General features: G+C 38.4%; 2 protein-coding genes across 5 annotated transcripts in view; both read right to left on the reverse strand.

The window, feature by feature from the left end:
* The window catches only part of arhgap4b (Rho GTPase activating protein 4b), a 34,703-nt gene extending 18,901 nt beyond the window's left edge, over positions 1 to 15,802 (reverse strand). The window contains exons 1-4 of one of the 2 annotated variants that reach the window (XM_042003114.1): positions 15,551 to 15,802; positions 7,441 to 7,787; positions 3,643 to 3,814; positions 3,361 to 3,523 (exon numbers count right to left, since the gene is read on the reverse strand). In XM_042003114.1, the coding sequence (XP_041859048.1) occupies positions 3,361 to 3,523; positions 3,643 to 3,814; positions 7,441 to 7,510 (405 nt within the window). In that variant the 5' untranslated portion in view covers positions 7,511 to 7,787; positions 15,551 to 15,802. The remainder of the gene's footprint in view (positions 1 to 3,360; positions 3,524 to 3,642; positions 3,815 to 7,440; positions 7,788 to 15,550) is intronic. The other variant, XM_042003113.1, reaches the window with a different exon arrangement.
* zgc:103759 (U8 snoRNA-decapping enzyme) lies at positions 63 to 21,548 on the reverse strand. 3 transcript variants are annotated; one of them, XR_006012402.1, is made up of 7 exons: positions 21,434 to 21,536; positions 21,191 to 21,322; positions 20,960 to 21,000; positions 17,783 to 18,020; positions 17,377 to 17,689; positions 145 to 152; positions 63 to 85 (listed from the first exon to the last, which is right to left on the reverse strand). XR_006012402.1 is itself a non-coding variant. In XM_042003121.1 (5 exons), the coding sequence occupies exons 2-5, from the start codon at positions 21,320 to 21,322 to the stop codon at positions 17,429 to 17,431; spliced, it is 672 nt and encodes a 223-aa protein (XP_041859055.1). In that variant the 5' UTR covers positions 21,487 to 21,548; the 3' UTR covers positions 15,899 to 17,428. The 3 variants fall into 3 exon arrangements, 2 of the variants coding, with proteins under 2 accessions (XP_041859055.1, XP_041859053.1); XM_042003121.1 differs by lacking the exons at positions 63 to 85; positions 145 to 152 and having other exon boundaries at positions 15,899 to 17,689; positions 21,487 to 21,548; XM_042003119.1 differs by lacking the exons at positions 63 to 85; positions 145 to 152 and having other exon boundaries at positions 15,899 to 17,689.
* Between the last annotated feature and the right edge of the window lie 515 nt (positions 21,549 to 22,063).

The raw sequence follows: 22,063 nt of genomic DNA on the forward strand, positions 1-22,063 counted from the left end.
TATATATATATATATATATATATATATATATATATATATATATATATATATATATATATATATGTGTGTGTGTGTGTGTGTGTGTATATATAGCCCATACACATTAGTTAATCCCAAAGCTTACAAGCAATTTACTAAGCTCTGGTGTGTGTCTCTCCATAATACCACAGATTGCTGCTTTTCCATGTGAAGTTTGTAATAATTAAAAACCTGATAAACTGTAGGACAGGTCGCTTTACTTTTGGATAAAGTAGTTGATTACTTTCCATCATGGCACATTAGGGTCCATTAACTAAGCACAGTTAGTGTCTAAAGGGGCAAATCAGATCTGGGGCCTCATTTATAAAGCTGGCATAGGAACAAAAACTGGTGTACACCAAATATAGTCATCTTTTGGGATTTATGAAAACCAAACTTGACAGGAAAATGTTCCTACTCTGACCCAGGCGTACGCACAGAAGAACGGGAAAGGGCAACAACAACTGTACAGAATAAAATTAAGGAAATGCTGTGAAATGTGAGACATTTGTGCACAATCCACTATTACCTTTTACAGCACATGTAAGATATTAAAGCTGTTTGCAGAAACGAATAAAGAGGCACATTTGATATTGAAGAGCGCACGCTCAGGAAAAAAACTGGTTTTTCAAGAAAAAGGGAGATGATATTAGTTTCAACCTCAACCACTAAAATATGCTCTGTCATTGTGAAACAAAACTTAAATGTTATAAAATACATCCAGCTAAATATGTTGGACAGTCTGCTGCCAGCGTGAGTACCTTTGGTCCTTCATTCCAGCAGAGTGGGATGCAGGCTGGAGGCTGGAGGTTTAGAAGTGATGCAACGCTAATGAAACACACAAGAGGTGGATTTCCTTTTATTTATTTATTCTTACACAATGTTTTTTATTGTTGTCCTAGTTTCTGTCCAGATTGTTTTCATTTCCCACAACTCCTAGGCCACCTCATTAATTGCGGGGATTGTGTCCCTCTGCACGGCGCACCGAGCTGGAGCACCCAGCAACTAGAAAGAAATATTATTTAACTCTAAATAAACTGCCAATCTCAGATGTATCTGTACAAAACCAATTATTAAATTTATTAAGCAGTATTGTCATTTAGCAGACGCTTTTCACCAAAACAATTCATCCCTGTGGGATTTGAACTTTTGGCAGACAGATTCCCTATCAACTACGAAATCCAGTCAGACCAACCAATACCTCTGGAGTGTATTGTGTTCTGACACAGTGTTGATAGAATCTGCCGCCTGCTGCCCTCTTCTGCTTTTCTGACACTGGTAATGCCCACGCTGTCCCCACTAAATAAATAATGATCCACCAAAATGATCCATCAGGATCTCTGTCTCACACACTGAAAAATTACACGTTTTCCTCCTTTTTCCCTCCTGAGCCATCACAGAAATGATATGATGAATATTTATTATAGGTGTTCACCTGAATTTTATGGCCACCACAAGGGCCTGGGAAGGCGCTCCCTCATGTGCGCCAACATTAGAGCTGATTCTGACTTATGAACAGAAACAGGCGTGGGACGTGCGTGCACACGCTTTGATAAATCTGAAAGTTTTTGTGTGCACATTTCCTTTTTGCTTTGCTACACACAGTTTAAAAAATGAGGCCCTGGTGACTACATACTCTTCCCAACTTAATAATGTCTTTTTCCTTTTTTCAACAGTTGTACAGCACTTTTTTGGCTAGTTCCAGAGAAAAGGGCAGAAGCTAAAAGAGTCTTGCATTTCATGGCAGTGGGCCTAACAACAGCTCCAAGCAGCTTTGAAATGACTCTTATGGCATCATTAAGATTCTGCTCACTTTTCAACCACAAGAAGGTACAGAGAGAATGTCTGACAACAAGCAATTTCAACAAGATAGATCATTCTCTGCACTTTATGAGATGAATAAGACTGTTGAGGGATCTGTGTTACCAGACTAAATGGTTGAAAGGGAATTTATTCAAAGACTTCCAGTGTGGTATCTTTGTCAATCTCAGTCTTGCTAGAATATATTGTAGATAATTCCACATTTCTAAAATGCCAGTGTCATAATCCCTGTTAGACATGATTAGATGAAAATGTATCGCTTGGATATAGATCTTGTGTCTCAAACTCAGTTGACCAACTTTGGGATTAGTGGACTGATACGTCCTAGACCCCATATATAAGACAGTAAATAAATAAGTTGTAATTGATAAAATAAACAGTGATGAACAAAAAACAAAAATGAGTAGACCTTAAATTCATATATGGGTTGTAAGAAAGGTGAAGGGCCAATATTAAGCATATATGCTGTTTATATTGTTTGTAATCAGGATGAAGTAAACATTTGTTGAGTATTTTAACAGAAAATTATTTGATTTGTTGAATTAAAGACCTAAAGATGCAGCAGGACCCATGAACTGGTTGAATAACAAAATCATGAACACCACACCAGGGTTTAACAGCAAAGTTGTGACAAACCTGCACATAATCATGTTTAGAGATTTATTTAGGGGGGAGGGGGGCTATCCCAGTGGCTGCCAGTCGAGAGGGAGGGCACACCAGCTTCCTCCCACAGGAGGAAGCTGGTGTGCCCTCAAAGAACTCATGCATGCACAAGGAGAACATGCAAACCCCCCACAGTCCCCGGCTGAGGTCCAAACCTTCTTGCTATTAGATGAAGGTGCTAACCACTACACCACCGAGCAGCCACTTGTCTGTGTTTAGAAAATTTTTATTTTCTAAAGACAGACAGGTGGCAAGCACAGTCATTGTATAAGTTGAGTGTTAATTGTGAAACTATAACATTTGTTCAGTAAATTATGTCATGAGGCTGTTTTGTTTTGCAATCTCTGAGGCATGAATCTGTTTGGTTTTTAAGGTTAGATAAGAACTGCGGTCAAAACAAGTGTAGCATTACAAAAATGATCGGTTGGGAAATTTACACAAGATTTGTTTATCATGCAGGTGAAACAGAAGCTTGAGTCCAGTACCCCATCAGTGTACTGCACTTGATATATTATTATTATTATTATTATTATTAATAATAATAATAATAATAATAATTATAAATAATTTATTTATTTTTAAAATTGTGATCAGATCATTGTGCTTTATGTATATTATATCAATTTACCTGGCAAATGTATGCAGTATAAGTTAAAGACTATCATATTTCAAGCTTATCTTATATTTAATGGTGTAGAGGTCAATTAAATTATGACCCTAAAAATAAGACTCAGTTTAAAAAGAAGAAGAATTGTGTGACTTGTGGGAACATGGATGAAGGACTTGTATGAACTCCACCAGGTTTTCCAGCATGTCTCTGTCTGCATGCATGTGACCTAACAGCAAACATTGTCTCACCCTTTTATGCAGACGATGCGTGTCCTCCGTACTGTGTGTCAGCCTCTGTGTGAGTGTGTTGAAGCAGGTGTCCCCCAGTGCTGCATGTTCTCGGCTCTCTAGGCGGGTCTGAGTCAGCAAGACAGACCAGACCTGACACACAGACTGACCCCACTGCTCCTTCCTGAAGATTAACAAAACAATCCTTGAGATTATGATGTGCACACACAAGGCACACAAAAATACAAACGAACAAAAAAAATCAATAAACCAAAAACCAAAACAAAATCAAAACATACTTACTTTTTAGTCTTGTGAGTGAACCTCTCGGTTAGTTTGTCGAGTGCACGAGCATATTCGATCTCAATGTCACCACGACGCCGGAGAAACTCAGACAGGTCTGACAGCTGCTGCTGTTTCACCTCCACCTGAGAGTCTAAAATCTTTATCTGGTCTGTCAGCTGGGCCCGCAGGTCTGAAATGATGGAGAAACAGAAGAGGGTAGCCATTTTTAGTAAAGACATAAGCATGGAAGCTGACATACATGCAGATAACTGGATTTATGTTCTGGATGAGTTATTTTAAGCATGAGGTGAGTGTTTTTATCACCTTAGCCAGTACATGAAATATTTAACTAATCGCTCTCTGCAACCCAAAAAAGATTCATACTTTTATACTGAATCTTACAAATAGTTCTCAGCTGGGATAGATTGGCTTTAGGATCTATTATATAACTAACTGTAGCGTGATGGACTGCAGATTGTTTGAAAATAGCCGTATAACCAAGGTTGATGGGCAGCAACAGCTGCTTTTCTAAGTTAATTTCTGATGTCTTTCCTCCTTGGCACGATGATCAGGACCAAAAAAAAAAAAAAAAAAAAAACGAACAAAAAAAAACTTCTGCTTTTGTAGGGGGAAGTATTTTTTCGACCTGACTGTATAACTTAGGGAATATCCTACTCTCAGGTCAACATTGCCAGCATGGGGTTAACTGACTGTAGCAGATCAGTTATGCTACAGTCAGTGCTACAAGCAAGCAAAATGTTATGTGGCACTTTCTAAAATGAGATCATTCTTAATTATTCCATAACTAGATGTTAAAGTTACCCATTCATGCACGTAACTTACACTTTCACAGATTTCCCTTTTAAACTCTTCCACATCAGATACTCTGTCTCTTCTTTAGTATTGAGAACTTAATGGCAAAGGTTTCCAAAGTCGGCTCCCAAGGGCAGCTGTCCTGCAGGTTTTCGATGTGTCCCTGCTCACACACCTAATTAAAATTAAATGGATCCAAGAGCCTATGAAGTTCTGCTGGATGACTCATTAATTAGAGTCAGGTGTGTTGGAGCAGGGAAACATGGAAAACCTGCAGTATTGTGGCCCTCAAGGATCAGAGCTGAACTCCCCAGCGGCTTCATTAAAGGAGAAGTACTGTTAGAAGATGTTTAAATTATGGTTTGATCTTCAGAGTTTCAAGTTGATAAACTTTAAAAACTGGTTTCAAAAGTGTTCCTGGGTCTAAGCAGTGATTATCATAACAGAAACATTCCTGGTTTTGATGCAGTGCTGCCTGAATTTTCTCTGAATCTTTTAGTAATGCTATGTACTGTAAATGTATAAAATTGCTAAGCAATGCAATGTATTTAGGGAGATATTATTCTCATATTTCTCAGTTTGTCCCTGCATACTGTCACAAGTGGTGAACTCTGCTTTTCTTGTAGGTCGAGCATCTCTGGGATGCTTTTATCTGCAACATTTTAGACATTATTTTTAAAGAATTTAAACAAATATGCATGTTAGGCTCAGATGATTTCCAGTTTATCACATCACCTGTTTCTATAAAAAAGGAAATGTTCAATTGTTTTTTTAAATAGGGAAAATAATATTAGGTCATTTGTTGCAGCGACGTCTACAAAAATGTGTGACAGAGCCTTGTTTACCACTGTGTAGTATCCCCTCTTCTTTTAACAACAGTTTTATTGCAGTCCACCACTGTACTCTTCCAGTAAGATGTCTTACTTTTTGTAATAGTTGCAGTGAGTGGTTTAATATTGTCTTGCTGAAATATGCAAGGCATTCCCTGAAAAAGATCTTTGGGAGCAAATGGTGCTCTAAAACCAGTTAATACCTTTCAGCATCGATGATGCTGCTCTAAAAGAGCTATTTCACCCCCATAACATCAGGTTTGTTTTTGAACTGAAGACTAATAACTAGCCGGGTAGTTCTTCTCTTTAGTTCAGATTATGCTGATTCCCTGCTTTCTTAAAATAAATTCACATTTTGATTAGTCTGACCAAAACCGTTTTTCTCATTGTCCATTTTAAATTAGATTTGGCCTGCCTCTGGACCGTGTTCTCATGTGGCTTCTTCTTTATATGGCAGAGATATGAACTGCATTTATGGATGGCCTTGGTGAACTGTGTTTACAGACGGTGATTTTAGGAAGTGCCCCTAAACCCATGCTGTGATTTTCACAACAAAATGCATTTTAGCCTGAAATCCTGAAGATCAAAGACATCCAATATTCATCTCCAGTTTTGTCCTTTGCTCACACAGATGTCTCCAGATTCTCTGCATGTTTGGATGATATTTTGTACTGTAGATGGTGGAAAATTTTTAAAGCCTTTTCCATCATTCTGAAATTGCTCCATAGTTGGTATCAGCAGTTTTATTTCTGCTGATTGCTGATCCCAATTTTTACATTTAAGACACTCTCTCTCTTCAAGGTGCTCTTTTTTTTATAGCCAATCATGTTATTGAGCTGTTGCCAAATAATCAAATTATCTGCAATATGTTCGTCCAGCTGTTTTGTCTTATTACCACTACTATTTTAGCCTATTTCTGCCCCTGTCTAAAGGTGCTACTGCCTTTAAGTTCAAGATGGGCTCATATTTTCATGAAATAGTAAATGTCTCATTTTAAACACTAAATCTGTTGCTATACACTATTGCAAAGCATTGCATCCTGTCTCTAATTACATTTTAAACAGCATCCCAACTTTTTTAGAGTTTTTTTTTGACAGGTTGTATTCTGCAACCAAACTAATCACAAACAATAATACAACCATACATAGTATATTAATAATGTTTTGCTAAAATGTGCTATCATAACGGTGTCTGTAGTCACAGATTTAACCTAAGTGATGTCTGCACAACCCACAAAGCACAGATTACATTGTGAATCGATAATAATGAAAGGTTGTCCATCAGCTGACAACATTTATTAAGACGATGGCGCTGAGCAGTTTGATTGATGTAAAATGCTTTGATAGCAACAACAGGTTCATTACATACACTGCACTTGTTGCAATCTTGTATACAGGATGTAATACACTCAAGTGTATAAATATACACAGCAAAGCCAAAGTGTAGTGTCCTAGTGCTGCACAGTGATATGAAAAGGTTTATAGAAACACAGCTCTCTAACATAACACTTCTTTCACTTTGCCCCCTCATCTCTCCTCTCCCTCTTCTGTTTTTTACCTGTTCTCTGTCTCTATTTACTATTTCCTCCTTTACACCCCACCTTCACCATTTCCATCTTTCCCCTCTTTACTCTCTTTCCCTGTCTTTGTGCACAGTACACAGAGTACACAGCCCCAGGCTGACTGGATGTGAGGAGACAGCATCACTAATACTAGCTATAAATACACCCTAGTAGTACAGTACGGAGTCAGCCATGGTACACTCCAAAACACGACACATGACACGTACACACATGCTGTTGTCATGTGAAATACTGATAATCTTGGTTATGTTTCCACTTTTATCACAGCCTTGTGTTCCCCTTTTTACAGGCCCATAAACATCTCTGACCTACTGCCATTAGAAATATCTTTGCATGCCAGCAGGCTCATATGAGGTGTGATTTAATCTTTGTTACAGCATATATGTCTACATTTTATTCTTTTTTAATAAATGCATGTACGCATATGGATGCATACAAGCATATGGCTCAATGATTTTGCAGAGTAACTGCACGCATTCATGCATCAGTGTGCATGTGCTGTCTTACATGCATTCATGCATGCAGGTAGGTGTACATTCATAAACAAAAATGGCTTAAAGGCCACAGACCTATACATATACAGTGGCTTACCTTTCATCTGCGATTCATACTCGGCCAGACTCCCCTTCTCCTTTCTCAGCTTTCCATGTGATGTCATCATTTTTAATCCCTTGACCCTCGTTTGTCACTGAGACCTTCCCTCGCGATGCCTGATTCCTGCTGCCTCGCCGTCCCCCCTTTCTCAAACCTCTCAACCTCAGCTCTTGTAATCCGTGACCCTTCACCCCTGACCTCTGCGCCTTGGTAATCTATGGCTGTGTGAGGCACATCGGCATCAGGGTTGTTTGACTGCTTCCTGTGGTAATGTCGGTTGGGTCGATTATTCCATGGAATCCAAAGAGCTCCTGATCTGAACGCTGAGCCATAGGTAAACTGGCCTGAGCAGCAAAGACAGAGAAAACACAGAAAATGCAGTTAAAGGAAGCTGCTATGATGAGAAGAGGGCAAAAAATTGTTCAAACCAAAATAGGGGAACGAAAGAGTCAGTCAAGAGGAAGAGGACAAATGAGGACAGAGTGACAAGAAAGAAAGGGACAGTGACACCAGAGAAGTGAAATTTAATAAGAGGGATGGTGTGACAAGAGCATAACACAAACTGGACAGTAAGAGAGCACCGTGATGATGATGTAGATGATAATAAAGGGGGGAAGGGAATATGAGAAGTGATGAATAATAGCACTAATAAGGACATTTGATGCCTGGAGGTTGGTGGTTGGGGATGTCCATAAAAGTAATAATTAAAAAAAAAATGCCTGCAATCATTTTAGCTGTGCTGTTAGCTAAGAGATCTAGTCTCACAGCAGGCCCAGTAGTTATTGCAAGCCCTCGTGATCTACCCTGTCTGTCAACTTTTGGTTTGTTGATTGTGCTGTAAATCCAGAAATAACTAAACAAAGACATCCTGCCCAGAGTGAAATATGCTCCAAAAGTTAGGAAAAATTATCTGTGACCTTTGTCAGGGCCGCCTTAGCTCCTACTGCACCTAACAGTGGCACTTTTTCAGTTATTCAGTCCATTTATGAAATAAAATGGCTAATAATTTTCCATCAGGTCTTTAATATTTTATATCCTGGCTATTATTGGCATTCTACATTTTTTCCTCATCAGAAGCTGTAACATGAGGTTAAAACAAAGGGCTAGAGCAACAGTGAGATCCTAGGCTTAGGGAGCTGATTGTGATGAAGGAATAACCAAGCCATTGTTTGATTGAGGTATAAACATGTAAGCTGGCTAAGAAGTGCAACAGTGTGGTGTTTTAACAACCTGGACCAGTTTACGTAGATGAATCCAGTGGTTTTGTGTGTGCTGGTTTAAGATGTAAGATGTAAAAATAATGTGCTTTAAGTGTTATTGAGTCACTCAACTTTCTAAAACTGGCTGCTATGAACAGAGTTGTAAATTCAGGGTTAAGACAGGTGTAGTCGTACTACATCCCCATGGTATTTTCACCAAAACACAGCACAGACATTTTAAGACCTCAAGAAAAAGAAAAAAAACTTGAATGATATCCTTTAACTACAATTTGAATTCATTATTGTGACAATTATATCATAAAGATGAGGAGGAAGGACCCAAATGCAGCACTGAAACTCTAGAGGCAGGGAACAGAAAGTAAAGCAAACAGCACATACGGGGGGAAACAACTCTACAAAATAAAACAGTAAACAAGACAAACCCCAAAAAACTAGACAAAACTAGAAACTAAATGGACTGCAGAACAATAACTAAAATCCACCTAAACCCAGAGATCATGACAGAAACTCATATACAGTTTTGCAAATAGATTAAAATCCTAGAACTTGCCAGCAACTTGATATTCAAAACAACTCGTTATAAATGTGGTTATAAAGATACTTGAGACAATATTTATGGCAAATTTGCAACATTGATCCATAAGTAAGAAACTGAATTGGTTTATTTTCACTGATAATATGTAGATGTCTAATTGGATGCTTCCTAATTATAATTTTAAGTTAATGCAACTGTACCATTAATGTCACTTACATCATTCAAAAGTTTGGGGTCACTTCCCTATTGAATCCCATGGTAAAGTGACACCAAACTTTTGAACGGTAGTGTACATCAGAATGAGATGCTTTCTCTCCCAAAAGTATTTCTGCTCCAAAAAAAAAACAACAAAAAAACCAAAAAAAAAAAAAAAACCAAACCATAACACATAGAAATAGATGCATAAATCTTTGATATGGTCGCCCCAACCAACCAACATGCCACTACCTTATTTTATCATTTCATCAATATCTGTCTGTATTTGACCTCTCTGCTCATCAGTTGGAGCATGTCTATGTGTAGTAGTTGTAAAGATTTTATTAAATAATTTTGCAGTATATCTGAGGATAATATCGACATTCTTAATTACCAACTGTACCACAATACAAAGATGGTTCATTGCATTGCTGCCATTTTAGTCTTGAAGTCACACAGTGTTCTGATTGGCTATTGTCTAACACCAATTTGCCACATGATGGCAAGCATTCAGTGTGCATGACCTCCTTTCCTACAATCACAAGCTCACAAGCAGCATTTGAGGGCAGTGTTATTTTAAAAGATGTGACTGTTCATGAGTTGCATTAGAGGCTGAGCTTACCAACACAATGCCTTCAACCCAGAATGCTAAAATTATCAGGAAACCCTTGAAAGTGAAACGGAAGACCTAAATTACTAAGACTCTTAGTATAAGTCGAGACAATATCTAAATACACAAGTAGGCAAACGCTCTCTCACACACACACATGCACAAACACTCATAAATACACACACAAAAACTTAACGTCCCACATCCTGTCAGTTTCTCAACAGGTTTCAGTACTCTACAGTAAGTGCCAAAATGCTGCTTTCATTTGAAACACAGTTCCTTCTCAGTCAGCCTCAAGCAGTCATTTGATTTGATAAAAAATACCAACTCCAACTGTGACCTGGTTTAATGTGGTCTGCTGTAATTCACAGTGCTGTGAAAAGACTTACTGATGACAGAGGTACTTTGCAGTTTTAAATGAAGAAAGTGGGAAAATAACCATTGAAAACAGTCTGGTATGGCTTGACAGTGCAGTGGACGTGAATCAGACACATTGCAATGATGGCTTCAGACAAAAGTAGACAGTGAATGCAAAAGAACATTGAGTAAATGCAAAGAGATTTCCACTATTGAGACTGTGAGGCCCTGAGACCTCCAGAGGCTCCGGAGTGCTTCATCAGCGTGCGACCTTAATCTGCATGGAACAAAGCAAATGTAAATGATCTGAAAAAGAGAGAGGAGGGGTTGTAAGAGACTTAGAAAAAGATCAGGGGAAGAAAAGCTGCTCTGAGAAGCTAAAAGGGCAGCCAGGACACAGAGATGAAGGTTATTGGGGAACAGGGTTTAATACTTGAAGTCAAGGTTAATAAAAAGACTAAATCATGTGGCGCACTTGGTGAAAATAAATTCAACAATGACAAGAGAGAATACAGTGACTGAGGTAGCGTGACAGATCGCTATTGCTATGGGATTTTCTTTTTTCATTTTACAGATTTCTTCTAAAGACAAAGCAGACCACTAAGAAGAAGCAATACAATTGGAACTTTGTGCTAGATCTTCTGTGGTGATGCTGTAAGGGGATTTCCTGCTAAGAGACAACACTGCTTTGTCGATCCTTTTACAGTAGCTGTATAAAACTTTTAGTGTCTTTTTGTAGAAAACTATGCTAAATTGTTCCGTTCATACAGCTCTGTTGTTTCTCAGCAGAAAAATCCTCCCTGCAGCCTTGAAAAAAGCCAAAGTCTGTGCAAAATAAAAGGAAGAGAAAGGCATGGATGTCACTGGGACCTTCTGCTCAGATGGCCACACTTCCTGAAAACTGACTTTTTGGGAAATGTGAGTTTTCTGCTACAAAGAACACATACACAGGTGTTCATGTATCATATAGCAGAGCAGTGATTACAGCGGAGCATTGAAATGGTAAAAGGCTGCATGGGGATGTTAAATATGATCTCCTGCTAATCTGTGCTGTCAGCCATGCTTCAGCTGTACATTCACTAATGTGAACACGAATCGTAGAGTCAGGTGTCACACTCACTGGCCTGACAGACGGATTGGAGAGGAAGCTGGAAGAAGATGAGGTTGTTGCAATTAATGTTTGAGATAAAATTACTACAAGATCATTTAGAATAATGTTTAACTGAATATTTTTTAAATAAAAACAGATAAACAGCATAAAAGAATTATTCACAATTCACAAAGCACTATCTTAGTGAGTGCAATAGATGGAAATAAAATGGAACTAAAAAATCACCCACAATAGACAGTAAAAATCAGGTTCTGTCATGAATTTTATATACATATAATAATATATCACTAATTATACTGCAAGCCATAAAGTGTTAGTTTACAGAAATACAAACACAAAAACAAATGAACAGTTTCACAGATCAGTGATAATAAAAAATCACCTATCACCATGTCTTAAAAACAGTCTCTGATGACATGTTACCCCTTTATGTTATTCAATAATAACATGCACACACACACAAAAATAAATAAATAAATAAATAAATAAACAAACAAAAAAAAAATGAATGAATGAATGAATGAATAAAATCCAGAAACTGTTTGAAAAACCTTACTTACACCCTTAATGCCAGGTGATGCTAATCAAATACATTCAATTAATTGATCTTCAGCAAGTGTGATCACCTTTATAAAAGCTGAAGTTTAGTCAGTTTACTGGTCTGAAGCTTTTAGGTGTGTGGTAGCACAATGCCAAGGAGGAAAGACATCACCAACTGTTGTTCATCAATTTAAGAAGGGTTGTAAGGGCATTTTGAATTATTTGGAGATCCTCACTCCATAGTATGTAAGTTTGCTCACAAATGAGAATTTGGACGTCAGAGCATGCATTTTTCAAAGATATTACAAAAACAAAAGAAAAACCTAAAATAAAACAACCAAAAGACGTTTGACAAACTGTCCTTTGTACAAACTTGACCAAAGTGGAGGCACTGCTACCAACTGTCATGCACGGTGGTGGAGGGATGATGATTTAGTCTGGTTTAGCAGCCACCTGGACTCCTTGCAGTCACTGAATTCAACTTGAACTCCTCCTTATACCAAAGTATTCTAGGGTCAATGTAAGGCCATCTTTCTGAAATTGGTTCACGAAACAAGAGAATGATCCCAAACACTGCCAATGTCCTTTCTTTTTCACATGGCTCTATGTTGTGTTTATAGCAAGTGACCCTTAAATTGTCATTAGCATTAGCACTGATTTTTTAATGAGGTTCCACTCCACTTAGAATGAAAAGTTCAAGTTAATAAATGAAAGCATGCATTGGTGTTCAGTGAATGCAGGACTGACTAAAAACTGCTGTCAAGCTGCATTATAGTTAAAGGAGGATTATGTTTTTGCCCACTCCTAGCAAATAAATGTCAGAGCTTCCTCTGAATCTGGTTTTATACATTATTTCAAAAATTAGTCTTTTTTTGAGCATCCAAATGAAATTGGAACACACTGGGCACACTTTTCTATTGGATTTAATGGGAAAGTGTGTCCAAACTTTCTGATACTGTACAAAAATGATATACAGAAATATATCCTAAAATGCTTGCTAATATTGGTCACATCAATCTACTAACCCAGACTAAGGAAGGCTGTGGCAGCAGAACACATTTTATTGTTGAGAAGGAGAATGTTATATCTCTTGTTCAAAAGTTACATAATCTCCCTTAAATATTAAATATATACACCAAACAGACACTAAGTCCACACTTTCTCAGGCTCATGTAAAGCTGCAAAACTTAGTCTCTCTGAAAGCCGTTAACCTAGTTCATTATTCAAAGTTTGCTAACGTGAAAGCAGCTAAAAATGCTCACCTGACAGCATTACAGGTAGAGCGTCAGGCTCGCGTATCTTTAAGAACATGCTTTAATGTCAAAACTGCTGCAGCAGCTGCCACTGGAAACAGGAAACAGCATCTCAATATGCCAACGCAGGTCTATATTCTCACACCATTTGTAGAGAATTACACTGTACCTGCAAATCTCACTAAAAGTTTTCAGCAGCCACTTAATCCACTCATCCCTGCCAAAACATGCACCACAGAGATTACTAGTTTCAAGGTGGCCTCATTGCACTACATATAAAGAAGGCACAATGACTTTTAGGATCATAAACAAAATAATGTATGTTTCCTAAAAGGTGCAAATTATTTGTTTGGCAGCATCATCATTGTAAGGCTCGGGCTGCAAAAGTGCTGAGGGCAGTTCTGGAAGCCAAAACGCTAGTGTGTTATCGTACTACGCTTGACTTTTAGAAAATGACTTACAGGTAATGTTTGTGGAATGCATACCTGTTAGTCTTGGTAGATTCTTTAAAAAAAAGTGAACTGAAACAGTAGGGCAGTGTGGAGGGACGGGCGGCTGGCAGCCTTGCCACATCCGCTATTCAGACATAGCTGAAACCTTCACTTCTGCAAAGACAGAAGTCTCTGACTGAACTAACCAAAGGTCAGTTTAGGTTTGGTTCTGTTCGTTTGGATCCTTGTGTCAAAAGATGAACAAATCCTACCAAGAAACCTGAAGCCAATACTGGCCTTTTGAGATGTGATAGTTTTTTTAATTTTTCTTCTTGATGCTACATTTCAGTTTCATGCAACTCCTCTACAATTAACTGACAGCTTTATAAATCTGCTGTTTGGCAAGACAAACTATTCCAACATATACTGGAAAAAAAATCTATCAAAAACAATAAAGAAAATTAATAAAACTGAATATACATTAACTAAAATATGCAAAATTATCTGCCAAAAGATGAACACCTTGACCTGTCTTGTTATATGTTTCAAACATGTTTAGTGAGTAAATGAAAAGGATTAAATGAAATTAAAACTTTGACAAAACATTTTTATTAATGTCAGTACTCACTTATTAGCTTTACAATAAAGTTAAAATATTCATTAAGAAAATTAAACTTAAAAACACTTAAATGTTTTTATGGAATCTTTTGTGAAAGCGAAATGCTTTTGCATAAAAACATTCCAGGGAGAAGAAAGTACCTTGTCAAGCAAATAATAAACTTGTGTTCCCTTCATTTAAAATATGTCATCTTGCTTAAAATTTAAAGGTTTGCAGTGAATAAACGGCTTTCATACAGTTACTTTATAATAAATCAACATGTCTGTAAATAAACACAATGAAAATGATTCACAAATTATTCATCATCAGAGTATTGCAAAAGATTTAATTTTGGAGAAAAAACAAAAACATCTGAGCTCCTTTAAAGGCACTGAATTCACCATGAGGGAAGTGGAGGAGTTAAAAAAAAAAGTAACACGATACACTTTATGCAAGTGCAGCAAATATACATGCAATACACAAATGTCACATATCCTGAACTGAGAGTATTCTGGCTTTTTTCTGTTTGTCTGTAGTTGTTTTTGAAGCAGTGACAGATGGTAGCCTTCCACCCTTGTGACATGTTGCCATTTGAGGTCAATTCCATTTTCAACAAGGTTGCTTTGCAACCTGTGCACTGCAATTATTTAAATCCACGTGCATTTGTTAACATATACTGGTTTCAAACCTGAACCTAAAACTAGCCTTAAAGTAAACAAAAATAGCTTCAAAAGGTTACAGCTTTTTAGCTCAAGCTGCCTATAAAGCGTTGGAGTTTTATTTGCTGTTGCACTATAAACCAAGAGCACAAAGAAAATGCTACTTTGCAGATGCATTTGAGAGGCTTCGTTCTGCTTATCTGCATCCTTTAATAGCACAGTATGAATCAACTGTGATGGGCAGATAAGTGGAACTGAGGTTACACAGCTCAAACAACAATGAAGTATGAGTTATATTTACATTGGTTAAAAATCAGCATCCATATGGTCAAGGTAGTGGTAGCCTGGCTCTACACAATGGCCACATAAACACCTCAGGATAATTACACAAGCAAAGAAACAGACAGCATCGACCCTGGAAATGGTGCACGCATATTACATAATTGATTAAAAGAAAGAAGATCCATTTGTCCCCAAAGTGAAGACAGTGTTCATTTAAAACACTTAAGTACACATAAACACAATCACTTGAGTCACGCATGCACACACACACACAGGTTGTTATTATATTCAAGAGCAGCATGACAACCGTACATACCTCACTTTGTGGTCCTCCTCTGTCTCTTTCTATCTGTTCCTCTGCTCTCTGCTTCTTTCCTCATCCCTCGTTCTCTCTATCACACACACACACACACATACACACACACACACGCTCACACAGAGCAGTGTGTTTGAATCTGACAGATTTCTCTCAGCTCAGTACTCTCCTCCCTCCTCCGTTTCTCTCATTTCTCAGGGACACACACACACATGAAAACAGCCCTCCCCCCTTCCTGCAAAATATGCCAAATAGCCTCTCCACTCGCGCCAGAGCTGCCTCTCTCCTCCCATTCCCTCCCTCCCTCCCTCTCAGCCGTACAAAGCAGTGAGAAAGCCACAACCCAAGCCACACCCCCCCACTCTCTTCTCTCCTCTGGGCGGCTATAAATACCGCTGCTGCTATGAATATACCGTCTTTCTCCCTCAGCATCCCTCGATCCGGCTCTCTCCCCTCCATCCATCCTTCCATCTTTCCCTCACCAGCACTGCCCACCCCCTCCTCTTTTTTTTTTTTGCTCTAAATGTGTTTCTGATGACCTTGTATTATTCGCCCTTACAACACCATCACATGACAGCATCCCTTCTCCTCACGCTCGAGTGCAAGATGCAACTGTTTACATGCTCACACACATGCTTCAGGGAGGCATACCATCGAGAAGCGTTACAAAAAGACCCACATTTATCACGAGCTCAACCACAGATGCAACGTTTCGTTCTGCCCGTCTCCTCAGCATCCTGTCTGTTGCGCCGGATGTGGTGCTTTTCTTATCTCCTGATGGCTGACAAAACACACTCTGATCAAGAGATGCGCATTGACAGCAAATCACAAGACTTTACTCGCTCCCTGACAAATTCATTTAACCTGCAAAACCAATTCCCTGAACTCCCGATTAAAAAATAATCAATCTGTGTCAGCTTGTAATTAACTGATGCATCTGCCCTTGTACAGTGTAATACGTCTCCATAGAATCTATTACGTTATAAAGCTGAATCCAAGGAGAGTGACCCCTTCACTTATTGTATGTCTGATCTGAGGTTGATTTATTGCATTGAATGCAGCTCAGATAACCTGCTGTGCAAGTAGTCAGTGGTTTACTTTATTCTCTGTTTGTGTTGCTGCTGGACTGTAAAGCAATCCATATAAATATCATGAAAAAGACAACAGTGGACAGACAGGCATCACAAGTGTTTGGCAGCATCCTGTCTCTGCTCCAGCTCAGTTCCAGTGATATTGTCTGGGAATGAGGTTACTAACATCTGGTGCAGGCGTGTTATGTGCGCTGAGGGTACACTTAAACATAATCAAATTTTCGCCTGCAGGCTATATGGTATGTCATGGACACAATTAATCCTTGGATTGCACCAGCACTGCTGTGCTATAACTTCATGAGCAAAAAAAAAAAAAAAAAAGCAGAAAAAAGAAGAAGAAGAAAAAACCTTTTGACTGAAAAGATGTAGATTTCTGCTGAGCATGCCCCTTTCATCCTGGCAGATTGACAAAACCACAAAGGCACCTGTGCACTGCCATATTAGGCAACACAACCCAGCGTCTTGCATGTTGGTGTGTTGTTTTTAGTAGCTGCTAGCACTGCAAGAATAATTATGTCATCCTCCTTATATTAAAATAAGGTTATTAACGAGGGGGTTGTGACTATAAGAGCAGCTCTTGCAACTTATTAATTTTTCAGTTTTGCTGCTTTAAATCAACATGATGATTCAAAAGAGTATAATGAGAAGAAAAGTTTAAGTGTAATGACTTTATTTCCATTTATGTTCATGTTTTGGATGTATAGTGTTCAATTATGAGTCACAACCTAAGAATACCTGTGTGTGTGTGCGTGTGCGTGTATGTGCAACATTGCAATACTGATGGGTATCAACAGGATGTTTCCTGTAACCGTTTCCTCTGCACCTCTGTGAGGGCGAGGGCTGCCTGCAGGTCCTTTGCAGAGTCTGCATGTGTCTTCAGAGAGAACGTGAGGGCTTTTTGCAGGTCCTTGGGGGACACCAGGTGGAGGCGCAGCAGAGATTCCACCAGCTGGGTGCGAACATTGCCAATGAAGGAGTGTGACAGGAAAGACGACAGCCCTCCACCGCCCTTTGTTGTATAAAGTGGGACTCTGACCATACCCAGAACCTGTAGAAGGGTTGGAGAGAAGGGAGGGAGGGGATAAATAACTACAGATGGATTTAGATAAATACAAACTGTCCCTCCAAGCGGACACATTACCTCAAGTCCATGTTCCTCTGCAGTGGACACAGCTGCTTTCTCCACCTCCCTAATCTGCTCTTCTTCTATCTTCTTCACATAGAAGTGAGTGATAAGACGAGAGGAAGAGGAGGACGAGGCAGGGGCATAGCAAGATTCCACATGATCTTCAACAGAGACTGGTAACGCCAGGCCAATCTCCTCCACCAATTCCCTGTTAAGCCCCGCCTCCAAGGTCTCCTTTGATGGATTAACCAGCCTGATGTGTAGGAGGAGAGTCAAAGGTCAGCATCATATAAACAAGCAGATAAATACAGTCAGATGTAAGGCTCCCATGAGACTGAGAAATAAATCACCCAGAGTGAAAACCGTGCTGAGTTTTAAAGCCCAACACCAGCTTGCAGATGCCCCACTGCCCCCTCTTTAAATCACTGATTCTGAGGACCCAAGTGGGTCATTCCACACCAACTCATCAGGACCTCACAGCGTGGCATGGATCTACTTCAGCTGAGAACAAGGTCATGGGTTGTTGCACAATCATATTCCAAACAATTCCTATTTTGTTTGATAGTAATAGAAAATTATTTCTTTAGCTCAGAAAGCCAAGCCTAAAAAAAAATTAATTCAATATAATTTAAATCTGTTTCATTTTTATTTAAGGTTTATCTGAAATTTGTGCCGAACATTAACAAAACCTGGAAGAAAGGACTCAAAATTATGTTGTCAAACTGAAAAAAGACTAAAATAGATGTATAAACTATAGATATACATAACGCCACAAATAAATAAATAAATAATTTGGCTTGGCAATAAAATTGACATTTTTCCATTAAGAAACTTACAGAATGTGACATTTTAACAATTTATATTTCTATCGTCGTTTTCAACTGTTTTTATTAGACTTTGTATTAATACTGAAATTTATTTACTTTTCCATTTAATTTTCAGTTTATTTGTTACATTTCCATTTTCTTTCCTTCTATATTCTATGCCTGTATTTATTTCTCTATTATTTTCTTTCACATTTTCTTATCCCCCATATTATTTATTTCTGTATTTTGTTTTCATCTGGCATTTGATTCATTTACTATTTTTTAATTCAGTCATATTTAGATCCTCATTATTTCCAATCATGCTTTTTCTTCCACTATTTATTTCTCCAAACATATTTATTTCTGTGTTTCCATTTTACATTTTTCTGTCTCCTTTTAACTTTGCTGTATGCATTTCTACCTTATTATGAAAATGGGGAGGGGGGGTCTTTTGCGGTGTGTGTTGGGAGCTGATGGTCTTTTGAGGTGTGTGTTGGGAGCTGATCCTCACCTACTGGTGAAACATACACCGAGTGATCTCAGGCTGTAAGTGCAGGGAGGATCGCTGCTAACCTGTAATCTTAAATGTCATTACCTGGTTGGTGCTGGGGGAACGGTGAAAGGATCATCAGATTTATCCTCAATGGTCCATAAATGAATATAGAAGCAATTTATCCAAAAGTTGGTTCAATTCTCAAGTCTGCTCCAAACAGGCTGACCGGCCAAAGTGCACACTGCAGCTATGTGTGCATTCGTACTGCAAACCTTTCTGTTACATTTTGTGTAATCCATGGCTTATACAATTTGTTAGGTGAAGGCTGCAGCTTTACCAGGTGCGACCAGTCATGTTATGACTGGTGATCATATAATAGTACTAAAATAGCCACAGACTGTCATTAAATAATATGTTGTTGCTGAAACTGTAAAAATTCCACACATGCAAAACTGCTGGTGTAAAACTGGCTTATTCCTTCATGATGAAACATCAATGGCTAATTGCTCAGACTCAAAAAGCTGCCAGATTTTAAGTTCAAAATGATCAAACAAGCAGAAAACAGCGAGCAGTTTTTGAATATTTTGTTGTATATTTGTGATGTTTGATTGGCAGTCACAATTAAAAGTTTAAGTCTGATAAACAAATGTAAAGTTTCCTGCTTTTAGTTAGTAGTTAATCTTTTCATTTCAATTGTTTCCATAATAATCATACAGTTATAAAGTATATCGATAAACTGATTATAAGTAGTATTTAGTTTGAAACAGGACACAGTGCTGGTCCTGATAACATTTCACATTTGCTGAAGCTGCTTTTTCTTGGTTTTGCATGTATCGTGATTATTTTCAGATTTCCTGGCTTGTTACACAATTTCAGTGAGTTATCGAATGACACATCAGAAATTCATGAACCACAGAAAAAAAAGAACAAGTGATTCATATTTTACAGAATGCCAATTAAGCTGAAAGAGTTTGATAAATACTGTTTTTTTTAACCACTTCTTAAAGAGCCCCCATATGTGCAGTACAGAAGGTCTTTGCACACGCTAGAAAGCACCAAACCTATCATGCAGTATAACAAAATGACCCTGCAAAGCATTGCCATCTAAATGAAGCAGAATCTTAACCCCAAGCAGTTATATGGGAGTATAACAAAAGCTGGTGAACAGTACTGTTCACTTTAAAGCTTCTGCTCATTTCTCCACTTCAGGCAAATGACATCAACAAGGAGTCATATGAAAGCAGAGACTCTTCTGATTGCAAAGATGTCTGTCTCATTGTTTATGTGTGATAAAAACTCAGTGAGCTAGCAGCCAAAGAATAGCAAGTCATTAAGTATGTCTCACCTTTGCTGTTTACTGGTCAAAAAATATATTCAACCTTGAAAAATACTGTGCTAATGTGTTCTCCTATGACTCTGCCTTTGTTTGATTCTCCTGACTCTGACCATTGATAGAGGTTGTCAATCATCAACATTGGCTGATGGGATCCTGAGATATTTACCTGTATAACAACTCCCTTAAAACATCTGTAAAACTGCTAAGGTTTACTTTTTTTAACTTCTTCTTTTGGCACAGCTTTGCCCTTGTCATTGTGACGATATGCTTCATTTCTTTTGCGTATGTCATTTCAGACAGGAGGCAGAAAAAAATAAGCCTCATCGAGAAGCAGCTAAAGGGCAGACATAAACGTTCTGTAAAAAAAAATGTTTTGAGTATGTTTTTGTTGGCATAATGAAAATTCTTGTAATAGTGCGTGAATGTTTTTAATGCTTTTAAAGGTTTACATCTTTTCATAGAGGTCCCCTCTGAAGAAAAAGAGAGATTCACAAACCAAAGCTGAGTGCACCTCCACAAACAAGGATAAAACCAAAGCAGCACCAGGAAAAACTCACCCGCCAGGGAAACCTAGCAGACCGTCGAAACGCATCTGCATCTGTGGAAAGTGACAGATCTTGTTAACACACACACACACTGATAACGCAACACTGAAACACAGAAATGTGTTTTCATTTAAACAAACAGGAATGGAAAGGTGCATGTGGCCTGTGCATACAAGCACTCATTCATTTCTGATTGTCAAAGACACCCACATGGGAGTGGAAACATACACATGTGGTGCTCACCAGGATGATGTGTCTGATGGGAATCCTCCCAAACAGCTGAGATTTCGTGTCAGAGTAGAGCATCACGTGGCATGCATGCCTGCAGCCTGAGCATGCCAACGCCTCCGCCCTTGACAGCTGTTCACTCGACATCTACAAGTATACACACAAACACATGGCAAAAATTACACACATGCACAGTTCAGTTGCTCTAAATCACCACATATGACTATGTTCTGCTAATGTGAAATCATGCAAGTACACCTGATCTTTTTTTTTTATTTGCTTTCCATCCTTCATACGCTGACTTATGAGACCTCTTATGCCGTCTGACCAGCTGGAAGGCCCTTGAGCATGTATTAAGAGAAGGCACCAGGAAGCATACAGGAAGACCTTTGTCACTTCTTGGGAAAAGCTTTAGCTCCCTCTGCTGGTGTGGAGCAGGCTGAACACTGTGGTAATCCATGAACATTTCCAACAGTTTCTTACATTTTATAGAGGAAATATCCGTTTTATGACATCTTCATATGTTTTTATTGATTTGTATATGAAGATTTATTGATACATTTTTGAGGATTTACACCTTAAGTCCTCATAAACTGTATATATCTCAAGTTCTAAAATGATCAGTTTATGTATTTATTACATTTTTTGAGTCATTACCATTTAAACACAGGTATTTAGCACCATGTGCATTTGCTGCATAGTACTGTTGAAAAGATGTAAGGAATTTGTTGTATTTTCTATTGGTTTTGAAACAGTAAAATTACAAATCATAACAAAGCAAACAAACACGCTTCAAGATGAGTCACACGTAACCTGCAAACCAAAATGACAACAGCGGTTATGTTTGAATGAAGTGCTGTTTCATTCTCCTGTCAGCACTTTCAGAGC

Source organism: Melanotaenia boesemani, chromosome 13 (genome assembly GCF_017639745.1).
Source record: "Melanotaenia boesemani isolate fMelBoe1 chromosome 13, fMelBoe1.pri, whole genome shotgun sequence".
NCBI lineage: Eukaryota > Metazoa > Chordata > Actinopteri > Atheriniformes > Melanotaeniidae > Melanotaenia > Melanotaenia boesemani.

What these genes read in the sequence shown, in the direction of transcription:
- zgc:103759 (XM_042003119.1), bottom strand. Translation starts at nt 21,469, where the DNA reads ATGAAGGATGGAAAGCAAATAAAAAAAAAAGATCAG. An exon ending in CTGCTAGGTTTCCCTGGCGG is followed by an intron (nt 18,021 to 20,959) that starts GTGAGTTTTTCC and finishes CCTACACATCAG; the next exon opens with GCTGGTTAATCCATCAAAGG. An exon ending in CAGAGGAACATGGACTTGAG is followed by an intron (nt 17,690 to 17,782) that starts GTAATGTGTCCG and finishes ACCCTTCTACAG; the next exon opens with GTTCTGGGTATGGTCAGAGT.